We start from the raw sequence: 14,058 nt of genomic DNA on the forward strand, positions 1-14,058 counted from the left end.
TAACATTTTTTTTTTTGAGAGAGAGCGAAGGGGGGCGGAACAAGTGGGGAAGGGGCAGAGAGCAGGAGACACAGGATCCGAAGAAGGCTGGGAGCTGTGAGCACAGAACCCAATGTGGGGCTGGAACCCACAAACCGTGAGATCACGATCAGAGCCGAAATCAAGCGTCGGCTGCCTAACCGATCTGAGCCACCCAAGCGCCCTATGAATACGTGTGATTGTATTTAACTCACGACGTGGGATTTTATTTAATTCTTGAAGGAACCAGGCAGATGTGTAGAGAGAGGGAAGGGAAGGGAGATGCTCGGCGGGCGGGGGTTGGTGAAGATCTCCGCGAGGCCTGTGCGCAAGTATTGGCTCGTTCGGGTTGTTTTCGCCTTTGCAGAGCCAGGCCGTTGGGCTTTGCCGGATTTTCTCGCTCACACCAGCTCCTTCCCGGCGGGCGCGCTCAGGCCCCGCCCAGCCTCCCACCGCCCCGCCCCTCCCTGGTGCGAGGTTTGGAGCCTCGCGAGCGGTCTCCCCGGCAACGAGGAGACGCGCTCCGCAGCGCGAGTGTGCCCACGGAGGGGAGGGGAGGGCTGGGGCGGCGGGGGCGGGGCAGAGCCTTTTCTAGGCTTCATCTCCTTTCTCTAGGCCCGATTCCCCAATCAGCCTCCCTGAAAAGCCACCCGAAACTAAGAATCCCGAGGCCCCCCGTTTGAGAAATACTGGTTTAAGAATCCAAGTCGGAAAAGTCAAGACTTGCGAGCGGAATGACCTCTCGCAGATGAGACATTTGGTTTCTGTAATTGGTAAAAAGCTTGAGGGCGGGGGGGGGGGGGGGGGGGGCGGGGAGGGGAGAGGAGGGAGGGGAACGTTATCTTAGAAATGAAAACCGCAAACGGTCAAGGCTCTTACAAAAATTGCCAACCCTGGGGCGCCTGGGTGGCTCGGTTGAGTGTCTGACTCTTGATTTTGGCTCAGGTAGTGATCTGGTTCAAGCCCAGTGCAGAGACTGCTTGGGATTCTCTCTCTCTCTCTCTCTCTCCCTCTCTCTCGTTCCTCCCCCGATTGTTCTCCCTCTCTCTGTCTCTCTAAAACAAACTAAAAAAAAAAAAAAAAAAAAAAAAAAAAAAGAAGAAGAAGAAGAGAGAAAATGAAGTTAGAGAAAGGTATAAAATGAAAAACAAGTCTCCCTCTGCCAGCCTCCGGCCTCCCCCTGCCCCAAAGTAACCACAGTGAAATACCTCTGTACTTTTCCAAAAAAAAATAATAATAATTATTATAAATCAATAATAATAAATAAAATATAATAAAAATAAAATATATATAAAATATAAAATATAATAAAATATAATAAATAAATAAAGCTTACATGTGTAATTATAGAATTTCCCCCCGGGGGAGGGTGGATTTTCCACATCATTCTGAATTATTTTTATCATAGTACTTACCACTTCCTAGTATTTTCTTATTTATTTGTTGTCTCACACTATTAGAATACATGCCTCGTGAGGGGTGGGCTATTTTTCTAGTTTGTTCGCTGTTAAATTCTCAGAACCTGGAACAGTACTGACAGGTGCTTCAAATATTAAAAAAAATTTTTTTAAACGTTTATTTATTTTTGAGTCAGAGAGAGACAGAGAGAGAGAGACAGAGCACAGCGAGGAGGTGGGCAGGGAACAAGAGAGAGGGAGACACAGAATCCGAAGCAGGCTCCAGGCTCTGAGCCATCAGCACAGAGCCCAACGGCGGGGGGGGGGGGGGGGGGCTCTAACTCATGGTCCACGAGATCATGACCTGAGCCGAAGTCGGACACTCAACCGACTGAGCCTCCCAGGCACCCCAGGCGCTCAAAATGTTTGTTGAGTGAATGAACGAGAGGATTGCACCAGATCTATTAACTATAAATTTTGCTTTTTTCACTTCATAGCCTGTCTTGAAGCCTTTCTGTATCTGTGTATGCAGATCAATCTTGATTTTCTTTTTTTGTGACAACTCCCCCCTTCGTCGGTGTGCCCAAAAGCAGGGAACATGATGATACGGATAATTATTCACTTTGGACACCTACGTTGTCTCTGTCCCTATGCATTTTTTTTCTTTTCCTCCTTAGAACCCCTCTTAAAGTATTTATTCCCATTTTTCTGATGAGAAAAGATGAGGCCAAAGAAAGCCACACAACTAGTAAGTGACAGAGCCTTGAAACACTCAGGTTCCTTACGTTCCACCCCCTGTACCTTTAACGGCTCCTTTATTTTCTCAGTTGCCTGTGGCAGGTTGCGGATGGGGAACAAGGTTGGTGGGCAATCCGCGAAGACTTCCTCCCCCACCGCCCCGGGCTGCCCCAGGTGACATTTGTAACCTTGGCACAGTCACTAGACTTGTCCTCCGTCTCAAACGCCCAGAAATCAGATCCCTGTCTGGGATGAACAGGATGTTAATTACCTACAGTTTTTAATCAATGGGTTAATTGACAAGACGTAGTAGGTGCTCAACAAACAAGGCAGGAAACAGCCTTGTGATCCCCGTTCTGACCACCAGAACCAGCCACATATCGGGCCACTCCTGCCTCTCCCCTCTTCAACCCAGAATCTGGAGCTTGTTTGGCAAGTGTAGAAGCAAAGCCAGCAGTTAGAATAGCTGTACTTTTGAAAAATCATTCATTCATTCATTCATTCATCCATTCACGCGACACGTTTCTCTAAGGCAGTGATTCGCAAATCTGGTTTGCACATTAGAATCACTGGGGAGAGTTTTAGAAATCACTCAATTTCCCGAGCTCACCCTTTTGGATCAGAATATCTCAGGGTGGGGAGCGGGGTACTGTGTTAAAAAAAATAATCTTCCTGGGGCGCCTGGCTGGCTTAATCGCGTAAGCGTCCAACTTCAGTTCAGGTCATGATCTCAGGGTTCAGTTCAGGTTCATGATCTCAGGTTCAGTTTGAGCCCCTCATCAGGCCCTCTGCTGTCAGCGTGGAGCCTGCTTCGGATGCTCTCCTTCCCTCTCTGCCCCTCCCCCACTCACAATCTCCCTCTCTCTCTCTCAAAAATAAATGAATAAACACTTTAAAAAATCTCTCCAAGTGACTCTGACAGAGGTGATGGGTGGTGGGGCTGGGCAGAAACAGGGGAGGAACTTGGAAATACCACACAGCACCTGCAAAGAGCCACGTTGGACATTAGGGTTTCTCCCATTTGAGCAACATAGAGGGACCCTTAAAAGAGGGGTGGGAGTTGCAGAGATCTTGTAATAGTTTGAATAGTGGCTACCGACAGATTTCAAGTCCAAATCCCTGGAATTTGAAATTGTTACTTTATTTGGAAAAGGATCTTTGCAGATGTAATGAAGGATTTTGAGATGAGATTACCCTAGATTATCTGGGTGGGGCATCAGGAGTGTCCTTTTTTTTTTTTTTTAAAGTTTATTTATTTTGAGAGAGAGAATGTGAGCAGGGGAGGGACAGAGAGAGAGGGAGAGAGTGAGAGAGAATCCCCAGCAGGCTCTGCGCTCCCTACAGAGCCCAATGCAGGGCTCGAACTCATGAACAGTGAGCTCATGACATGAGCCGAAACCGAGAGTCCGTCGCTTAACCAACTGAGCCACCAGGCGCCCCAGAAAACGCCAGGAGCCACCAGAAGCTGGAAGAAGGAAGGAAGGATCCTCTCCTAGAGGCTTCACAGGGAGCTCAGCCTCGCCGACACCTTGGTGTTGCACTTCTGGCCCCCAGGACCACAAGGGAATAAACTGCTGCTCTTCTGAGCTGTCCGGTTTGTGGTAATTTGTTACCACAGGCGCAAGGAACAAATCTAGACCCCGGCGGTGTGGCAGGTAATTCCCCAGCCTCGGATGAGGCAAATTCCAAATGAAAACATCCACGTTTTCTTCTGTGACCTTGTCTTTCAAGAACCATCATCCCCGAAGTGAAGGTGTTACCGTTGTAGTCTCCTGACCCCCAGAATCAGGTACGGGTGTTACCTGCTTCTATGACTCTCTCAAGAATAAAGAAACATTAAAAAAAAAAAAAAAGAAAAGATATGGAAGACTCAATCACCCCCCAGAAAGTTCCTTAGTGTCTTCCGTGGCATCCCCCTTCTGCCTACTCCCAACCACGGATCTGATTTCTGTCCCTAGAGGGTTCCTTTTTCAGGAGTTTTCTTTTTTCTTTTTTTTTAATTAAAAAACTTTATTCTTTTTTTTTTTTTTTGAGAGAGAGAGAGAGGGGGTGGGGAGGGGCAGAGAGAGAGGAGAGAGAGAGGGAGACACAGAATCCAAAGCAGGCTCCAGGCTCTGAGCTGTCAGCACAGAGCCCCACACAGGGCTCAAACGGACGAACCATGAGATCATGACCTGAGCTGAAGTCGGACATTTAACCGACTGAGCCCCCCACCCCCCACCCCGCCGCCAGGCACCCCCAGAGCCTGTGTTGTTTTTTTTTTAATTTTTTTAACATTTATTTATTTTTGAGACAGAGACAGACAGAGCATGAACGGGGGAGGGGCAGAGAGAGAGAGGGAGACACAGAATCGGAAGCAGGCTCCAGGCTCTGAGCCATCAGCCCAGAGCCTGACACGGGGCTCGAACTCACAGACCGCAAGATTGTGACCTGAGCTGAAGTCGGACGCTCAACCGACTGAGCCACCCAGGCGCCCCCAGAGCCTGTGGGTCTGTATTCTCTCTGATGCAAAGAAACTGTGGCATGGGTCATATTAGCCCCACTTTACCAATGAGGAGACCGAGGCCCAGAGAGGTGAAGTCACCTCCCTGAAGGCACACAGCTAGTCGGTGGCAGAGTCAGGATTTGAACCCAGGTCTGTCTGCACTGCTCTGAAGCCTTGGACACTCTCTCCGTCATGTGTCCCGTTGATGCTGGAGGCGCGGGTCGGGTACTGTCTCCTGAGGGGTATTACCTCGGTGTATTCGCTACTCTGTTCGGGTTCCAAAGCAGCCGCTTGTCATTACCCAGAGACCAGATTGTCTTCTGAGGACGCTGGAGACACATTTAGTTCAGGAGTCTGAGATGTAAAACCAGGCTAATGCGTTCTTTGTCCGTGCGAAACACAACAGTCACCAGACCCAGGATCCCAGTGGCCAACGCTCAACAGCTTTCTCCCTCTTAGCCGCTGTGCTAAGTCGTTTACAGGTCTGCATGGGTACACTCCTCCCCACCCTCGGGGAACTAAGTTACCACTACCCCCATTTTATAAGTAAGCAACCTGAGACACAGGAGGTCACGTGGCTTGCCCAGGCCCATGCTCTGGGAAGCGGAGGAATCGGGACTTGAACCCAGGCCATAAGTCCAACTCTGTTCTTCACCGTACACGGGACAGATGCATTTGCTTCCTGAACTGGCAGGTTGCCTAGTGAGCCAATGCGAGGAATTTCAGATTCAGTTCCACTATTGACGTGCATGGATATTTGTCTGTGTTCTATGTGTGTTATCGTAACAACTGTGTCTTTTATTTTCCGTATTCTTTTTTAATGTTTATTTATTTCAAGAGATGGAGAAGGGGCAGAGAGAGAGAGAGAGAGAGAGAGAGAACCCCAAGCAGGCTCTTCGCTGTAGGTGCCGAGCCCGACGTGGGGCTCGATCCCACTACCGTGAGACCATGACCTGAGCCGAAATCAAGAGGCAGATGCCTAACCGACTGCGCCACTGAGGTGCCCTATTTTCTGTATTCTGCCACTCTGATGTCTGGGGCCTTGCTGACTCTTGAGGGGCTGCCCCGCTGGGGTTAAGAAATTTCTAGAGAAAGTAAGCAGTGCCGGCCTTGGAGCATGTTCCTTAAATGCAAACCGACCAGCCCAGAGCCCACACCCCCACCTATGTCCTTTATCAGGCCCTCACACTCTGGCACCACCCACCTGCTCTGTTCACCCCAGGGCCAGGTCCCGGACAAGAAGGGACAGCCCCCACACCCCAGAATCTGCTGAAATTATTCAACCTAGCCAATCATAATACTGCCTACCCTGTCTCACCCATTCCTTCCCGCAGAAACCACAATAAAAGCTCTTGCCCACGGTTTCCCCTGCTCTTCCCTCTGCCTCCTGACCAATGCTGGTGTTTCGTCATATGGCACCCCATGGTGTGACATGTCCCATCCTCTTGATAGAATATGGAATGTAACAAACTATCTTTTCTTTCTTTCTTTCAAAAAAATTTTTTAATGCTTTTCATTTTTGAGAGAGTACAAGCGGGGGTGGGGCAGAGAGAAAGAGAGACAGAGAATCCAAAGCAGGTTCCGGGCTCTGAGCTGTCAGCACAGAGCCCGACGCGGGGCTCGAACTCACAAACCAGGAGATCATCACCCGAGCCGAAGTTGGACGCTCAACCGACTGAGCCACCCAGGTGCCCCTATCTTTTCAATGACAGCCATCTCCTTATCTCATGGCTTTACCGTTTCTGAATGAAAATACAACCTATAGGAAAACAGTCACACGTGTATATGCATTTCTTGAGTACCTACTATGTGCCAGATACAGTGCTGGGCCCAGAGGATATAGTGGGCAACGAGATAGACCCAGCTCTGCCTTCTGGGAGCTCATAGTCTTACAAGGAAGACTGGCATTCAACAGATCTATACAAATAAATTAATCACCATCGGGAGACATACCAAGCCAGAAAAATACAGGGGAGCTATAAGGAGATAAACTAGGGGGAACAATCCATCCTGGGGGTGGCCTGGAAGGCTTCCTGGAAAAAGGGACCTAAGGGGGTAAGAGTCAGTGGGAGTCATACAAGAGTGTCCCAGGCAGAGGCAATAACACGGGGCAAAAGTTCTGAGGTGGCTAGGAGTGTGTCTGGGGATGGCTAGTGTCGTCAGATGGTGTGCTGAGGTGGGCGGGTTATGAAGATGTCGAGCTTCTTTCTGAAGGGGGATGGAAGTCAAGGAGGAGTGTGGGCAGAGGAGTGACCACACAGACAGATGTATCACTGTAGAAGGATACGACAATTTCCAGAAAACAGAGGGAGCCCAGCAGCGAGAGAGCGGGGAAGAAACACCCCGACCTCTCTTTCTCCTCCCGCCCCCCTGCCTCCGCTGCTGCCTCCCATTGGCTGATCCCATCCGGAAGTCATGGGCAAAGGAGCTTGGGTAATGTAGTGCAGGGTGGTCAGTCTCCCAGGGCGCAGAGCAGGGTGCAGAAGCACAGAGAAGCAATCTGGGGAACCCATGGGGAGTCACCAGCGCCAGTCCCATGGGAATCGGATACAGCTTGGCCTCTCCAAGGTTCAGAGCCCTCCTTCAGGATCCATGGTCCTCAGGGAGCACTGTTGGAGGAGCCGCAGAGAGACCCAGCCCTGCGTCAGGAGCACAGACTGTCCACAGAAAGACCCGGGCTTTGGTCCTTCTTGAGTTTTCCTGTGTGGTTCTGGCAGGTCACCTAACCTGAGCTTTGTTTTCCTTATCCGTAGTGTGAGTAGTACAACTCATCATCCCTAACCTTCTGAGGTCCAAAAAATTCCGAGAGCTTTGCATCACCCCTCCCCCCCCCCCCCAAGAAGGAGGAAAACATTTAGAGACAAGATCTAGGAGGACACGGGGCTAGTTATAGTCTTAATTTATTTCCGTTAATGTCAAAATCCTACATTTCCCTGCAGAACACTAATATAATAGGCTTGATTATGGGAGGTGCCCAAACCTGTCCATGGGGTGAATTACACAGTATAAAACGTAGACACTGTCTCACTTTTCTGAAATTCCTGAATTCCAACTCTCTGAATTCTGAAGTACCTCTGGCCCAAGGGTTTTGGATAAGGGATTGTGGATCCATAGTGCCATACCTTGGGGGTTGGGAAGATACAATGAATTAATGAGTACTGAAAACTGGGCACAGTCCCTGGAACACAGCCTGGATCTTGTTTTTATCCCAGATAAACCATTTCACCTTTTCCCTCAGCCCCTGGGAGCCACTGGGAGAGAAGAGCGTTGCGTGTTTTGTGTTCCGTTGGCCATGAGATAGGATGACGCCCCTTACAAAAAATCATCCAGCCCTGGAAAACTTCAGGCAACTCATGGACGCAGTTTTCAAAATGCTTTTTTAGGGGCATGTGGCTGGCTCAGTCGGTTAAGCATCTGACTCTTGATTTTAGCTCAGGTCACGATCTCTCGGTGGTGAGATCGAGCCCTGCATCAGGCTCTGCGCCCACAGCCTGCTTGGGGTTGGTTTTCTCTCTCTCAGCCTCTCTCCACGTGCGCGCTCTCTCTCAAAATAAATAAACTTAAAAAAAAAAAAGCCCTAAATGTTGTTTTGGCAGCTAGATTGTTTTTCCAAATGAGATCTCCCATGGATTCCCCCCACATATCAAAGAGCATACTGTGTGTGCATCCGAATACGTTTATTTTACACATTCATATTTGTACAATAGGGCCTGAGCCGCAAAGAACAATGAAGCGTTTTAACTGAACCCGCTTTCGAAAATGGGGGTTTACAGAGGCCAGCCGCAGGCTTCTCTCAGCCAGCGTGTCCCATCCCCTGGGGAATTTTCGCTCAGGATTTGCTGTGTGCCAGCCATGCCTCGAGTCACAGATAACTGGCTTCAAACCGTAACAGTTCTGCACAACCGCTTGCTTTGCTCTGTCCGGAAATTCTTCCGGAAAACCTTGAGAAGCGGTAGATTCGGTTTCAGGGGCAACGTTGAACGACCACTCAACGTCGTGGATCACAAATATGAACGGTGGAGAGGAAACACGTGAAACTCACAATCAGCACAAAGAAGAGCCCTGACACTGCGATTAGACGGTAAGAAATGTCACACTGTCCCTTGTTACGATGCAATGATTGTGCCTTGACGGGAGACCAGCATGCAACAAACAAACGTGAGGTCTGTGTAGCATTTGTTCCAGTTGGGACTCCGCGGAAAAGGAAACGGTGAACACAGTAGAAGGATACACTGTGAGTGGCTTTGCCCAGGCTGGAAACTTACAAGGGCGAAAAAGATCAATAGAAAACTACAAACTTCTAGACCCTGGATGCACTTGGCAAGAAGATCAAATACACACGTGGGGAGGGCAGGGAAATCTTTACACCATAAAGGGATGTCGAGGCTGCTGGTGCAGAGTCAGCTTGGGGAGTTTACAGAAATCAGAGTCTTTCGGGTTTTGGGTTGTCACTGCAAGCGAACTCTAGAAACTCCTTCGGTCTTGACACTTGCTGGGAATGCAAGGACCTGAGAGGAATTTCTGACCGCCTGCGGGGGGGTCCTGCACCCTGCACCTTGGCTGCCAAGGTGAAGGGGTGGGTAGAGAGAGAATCTCCACCTCTGGGCTCTGCTAAGGGGGCCACGGGGGGCAGCCCCATAGAAATGAGAACAGAGGTTGGATGCTGGAAGTCAAGGACATTTGGATGTCACCTGACTAATTTTGTTGTTGTTCTTCACCGTCACGGGGGGACTCAAGGTTCATGTCGTTAATCGATAACCCTTGAAGGTGACCTCTTTAATTATTTACCTCCTTTTGGACTCTTTCCTGGGAGTCTTGCCTTTTGCTCTGTAGAGCCGAGCGCCCCCTCTGTGCAAGTCAGAGCTTCTGGAGGTGGATCTGGGGAGACCCACATCCCAAGCCCAGGCGCCAATCAGAGCAGAAGAGTTCCCCGTCTGACCATCCCTGTAAGGGACACCGAGCGAGTACAGAACAGCGACAGCTTTTGAGAGTCAAGCGCCAGAGCACGGAGCTCCTCAGGTGTGGCGAGCAGGCATCTCACTTTGTCAGGCATGGTTTCTGCTTGCCGTGTGTAAAACAGGGTGGTCCACCCTGGATGACTTTCTGCCAGAGGCACATTCAAGGTACATCCTTTTAAAAGACAAAACAACAACAACAACAACAACAACAACAACAACAAAACCAAAAACAACCCCCCCAGCAAACCAACCAAAAACCAAAAACCAAACGAAACCGCTGAAAAACCAAAATGGGTCTAGACTTTGCAATGGCGGGATTTCCAGCAGGGCTCAAAGCCAGAAGGTTCTGGGTGTCTTCCTGGCAACACATGCTTCGCTGTCCCCCAACCTCAGCCCACAGAGAGGGGACGGCGGTGCTGAAGGGGACAGTGGCCTTTCCCCAGAGCAGGGAGCTCCCTGACACGTTCCTCCTTCTTGGCTTTTCCTCAATTCTGGCGCGAGACCTCTTGCACAACCTTGGACTCCCGGGCCCTGTTTCTCCTCTCTGTTTCCTGTAAACACCTGCTCACGCGAGGTGGGGGAGGGGGAGGACGGCCCTCGGTCTCCAGGGAGAGGCGCTTCTGGGCTCGGCCTGTGACCTCGCGGCCGCTCCCTTGGGGTCTCCAGGTTGTCAGACGTTGTTGGAGGGTCTCTGAGACCCTTCTTCACCCAGAAGTTACCCTCAGCCCCCTCAACTGATACTCCCGCACATACCCAGGTGTTCCCCCCACACTTACATGTTGCCCCCCGCTACGCCCACATCCCGTTCATACTCAGATGCCACCCACACATCCAAATGGTACCTGGGTCACTCGTATGGTCAAGCGACTCAGGTGTTCCCCGCACCTACTCGGATACTGAATTGGGAGTGTCGCCAGGGCAAGGCGTGGGTCCGTTTGTTCCCGGCTGTATGGCCAGTGCCCGAAGCTGTGCCTCGGACCCCGTGGGTGCCCAGAAAACATTGGTTGAGTGAGTGAGTTTGCGCAAGCAAATATTACCTACATCCGCTCAAACGGCACCCGCACCCACTCAGATGACACCCACCTCCCGCTCTGCCGCGCCCTCCCCGCTCCCCGGGCCCGCGCCCTCCCCATGTCACCTCACAGCTTGTCAGATGCATGGTGCCTTCGCCGGTTTTTCTTATGCTTCCTCTTGCCTCTCTTGTCATCTCCAGGCTTGCTCGGCTTCTCCGTGGAGTCCAGAGGCGGCGCCGCATCCGCCCTGGCGGTCCCAGCCCCGGGCTGCTTCTCCCCGGCCCCGGGGGGCGCGCGGCACTTTCTGGCAGGTGGCTCTCTGGGGCCCGTCACTGCGGGGCACAATTCCTGCCTCAGGACCCGGGCCATGTCCTCCACCGTCCTGCCCTCGCTCTGCAGGAAGAGGTTCAGCTTGGTCAGGAATTCAATGTCCTGCTTCCGGGGCATGTAGACCACCCTCCACAGGCCGCCCTTGCCCTTGATCTCCCTGGGGATGACGGCATAATTGAGGTCCTCCGCCAGCCTGATGATGGCTGCCTTGGACCTCTCTTCTTCCAGAAAGGCCTTCCCAGCCACTTCGAACTTGCCCAGAGGTCTCAGGGGGGCCCGTATGATGTCTTCGAATTCCTCGTGGTCGCAGTCTTCCGGGATATCCAGGATCATCAGGGACTTGTAACTGTCCACCTCCAGAGCCTTGCACCCGTGCTCCAACAGGGCGATGTCCTTCACCCCGAACAGCATCCTGCCCAGCTCGCGGAGGCAGCAGTATGCCCGCTGGGGCACCCCCGAGCTGCCTCGGGGATCCGGAAGGCGATCCAGGATGCCACGATCCCCTCGCAAAGGCTGAGCCGGAGAGAGGCCGCAAGGGGCCCGGTCGGTCCCTCTAGTCGACGAGGCCCCTGGCCCTGCCCACAGGGCCCCGGGGTCCAGGTTTCTTGTAAACCTTCCCCTGAGGGGGCTCTCGGGAGATCCCGGGGACTGAGGCCGAGTGAAATGGAGGTGCCGTCTGCCAGCCGGCTGGGGGCTCCCCCCCCAGCCTGGGCAAGGCCGCACCGAGGAGGGCCCGGAGATGCGCTGTCCTTTCTTGGGGATGGTCTCCAAAGGTCTCGCCGGCCCTGGCGGTCTCAGCGGATCTGGGAGGCCGGATCTCCCTGGGGCTGCTGCCACCGGGGTGTCGTGGGTGGGGGCCCAGAAGGCAAGCTGGCTGGCCCAGCGGCCGCCCTCAGTGCCCCGTGGCCCGGAGAAGACAAGGATGTGGCTGTGGCCGCGGCACTTGTTCCCGCAGTGACGTCACCGGCTCGGGCGCCCCAGAAGGTCTCCATGGCAACCGCTAGAGCATCGCCTCTGCCATTGGCCGGGGCCAGCCGCATTGAAATCGGAGTCGGAGGGGGTCATTCAGGGGTGAGGGGTCAGCCCCCTGCCTTCAACAGCACCCTCCCTTCTCCTTGGAGAGAATGGCTGATTCCAGGGAGAGGGGACAGAGGAGATACAAGGTTATCCGGGAGCATCTTTTTGGGGGGGTCGAGAAAGTCAGGAAATGGCCAAAGAATGAGGAGAACAGGTGGAAGGACCGAGAGCCAGCTCGGAGGGCTCCCGCTGGCCCCATCTGGGACAATTTGAGCACCGAGGTGACAAATGAGACCATAACCCCCTGATAAAATCAGAATCCAGGAGTCTGTGTAGACACAAACACGTGAGTAAATGGGAAGTGTGGTGGAGGAACGTGGGCTGTACGTTGGCTCATATAAAACTTAGGGACCAGGGGAGGATTCTGTTTCGGATTCTGTGTCTCCCTCTCTCTCTGCCCCTCCCCCGTTCATGCTCTGTCTCTCTCTGTCTCAAAAATAAATAAACGTTAAAAAAAATTTTTTTTAAACTTAGGGACTGAAAAGAACATAAGTCTCTTTACCTCGGAATGTCTTTGAAGGACACACCCACTGCAACATTCAGGGCACCGCACTGGCCATTTTCTCTCAAAATGGTTCAGGAGGGAAACAGAATGCTTTGTGCCCCACTTGCAACTTTCCTGTAAGTCTGTGATTGTTTCAAAATACATACATTTTTTGAAACAGGCTCCAGGCTCCGAGCTGTCAGCGCAGAGCCTGAGGCGGGGCTCGAACCCACCAACCGTGAGATCATGACCTGAGCCAAAGCTGGATGCTTAACAGACCGAGCCACCCAGGAGCCCCTCAACTGTATTTTTAAAAAAGAAAACAAGAGGGGCCCCTGAGTGGCTCAGTCCATTAAGTGTCCGACTTGGGCTCAGGTCACCATCTCCCCCCCACCCCACCCCACCCCGTTCCTGAGTTTGAGCCCCTGCATCAGGCTCTGCGCTGACAGTGAGCCTGCTTGGGATTCCTCCTCTCTCTCTCTCTCTCTCTCTCTCTCTCTCTCTCTCTCTCTCCCCCTCCTCCACTTGCTCTCTCTCTCTCTCTCAAAATAAATAAATTAATTAAAAAAAAAAAAGAAAAAGAAATGGCTTGCACATACGATCACCTTCACAATGTCCATTCGCCCCCCTCCCCAGCCCAGTAATAAAAGCCATAAAGTTTGAGTTGGATTGACTTCCTCCGAACCCCCAGGTCCAGACTGGGCCAATAAGCTTGGACTAATCATCATAATCCCACCCCCCTGCCACAGTGATTGGTTCAGAAATGGTCACCCAGGTAACCCAGGCCTAAGCCAATCAGCGTGTTTCATCTCCCAGCTCACAGAGAATGGTTAAGGGCTGGATACCTCAACCCAGTCCGATCAGAATGAAGTTTAGGATGAAAACAATTATTTTTATGTTTATTCCATTTTTTGAGAGGGGCAGAGCGTGAGCAGGGGAGGGGCAGAGAGAGAGGGAGACATGGAATCTGAAGCAGGTTCCAGGCTTCGAGCTGTCAGCCTAGAGCATAGAGCCCAGGAGAGGGGGCTCGAACCCACGAACTATGAGATTATGACCAGATACACTCCGCCAGGGGCCCTCAGGTTCTTTCACGTCCTCGCCAACACTAGCTACTGTCAGAACTTTCCACGTGGGCAACCTGGGTGTGTTTCTCAGCGCAGTGTCTGGGGAGTGGAGTCTCGTTGTGTTTTTAACTTGAATATTCCTGATGGCCAGTGGCGTTGACGATATTTGAGAGAGAGACAGAGAGCGAGCGGAAGAGGGGCGAGAGACAGAGAGAGAGAGACAGAGAGAGAGAGGCTCCACACTGTCAGCACAGAGCCCAGTGCAGGGCTCGAACTCATGAACCGTGAGATCATGACCTGAGCCAAGTCAAGAGTCGGTCGCCCAATGGACTGAACCACCCAGTCGCCCCTTGTTTGTTTGTTTGTTTGTTTTAATTAGATTGTCATCTTTTCCTTATCGATTTGTAGTTCTTTATGTAATCTGCATATTGTCTTGGTTGTTTGAAGCTGATCGGACCTGGACCTTCTGTAACTCGCATCCAAAATGCAGCTTT

At 51.8% G+C, this 14,058-nt stretch overlaps 1 protein-coding gene across 2 annotated transcripts in view; it reads right to left on the reverse strand.

Moving 5' to 3' along the window:
• PNMA8C (PNMA family member 8C) overlaps nucleotides 1-11,837 on the reverse strand; it is a 29,181-nt gene extending 17,344 nt beyond the window's left edge. For both annotated transcript variants that reach the window (XM_058706110.1, XM_058706109.1), the window contains exon 1: nucleotides 10,735-11,837. In XM_058706110.1, coding sequence (XP_058562093.1) covers nucleotides 10,736-11,350 — 615 coding nt within the window. In that variant the 5' untranslated portion in view covers nucleotides 11,351-11,837 and the 3' untranslated portion in view covers nucleotide 10,735. The remainder of the gene's footprint in view (nucleotides 1-10,734) is intronic.
• Between the last annotated feature and the right edge of the window lie 2,221 nt (nucleotides 11,838-14,058).

Source organism: Neofelis nebulosa, chromosome 17, assembly GCF_028018385.1.
Source record: "Neofelis nebulosa isolate mNeoNeb1 chromosome 17, mNeoNeb1.pri, whole genome shotgun sequence".
NCBI lineage: Eukaryota > Metazoa > Chordata > Mammalia > Carnivora > Felidae > Neofelis > Neofelis nebulosa.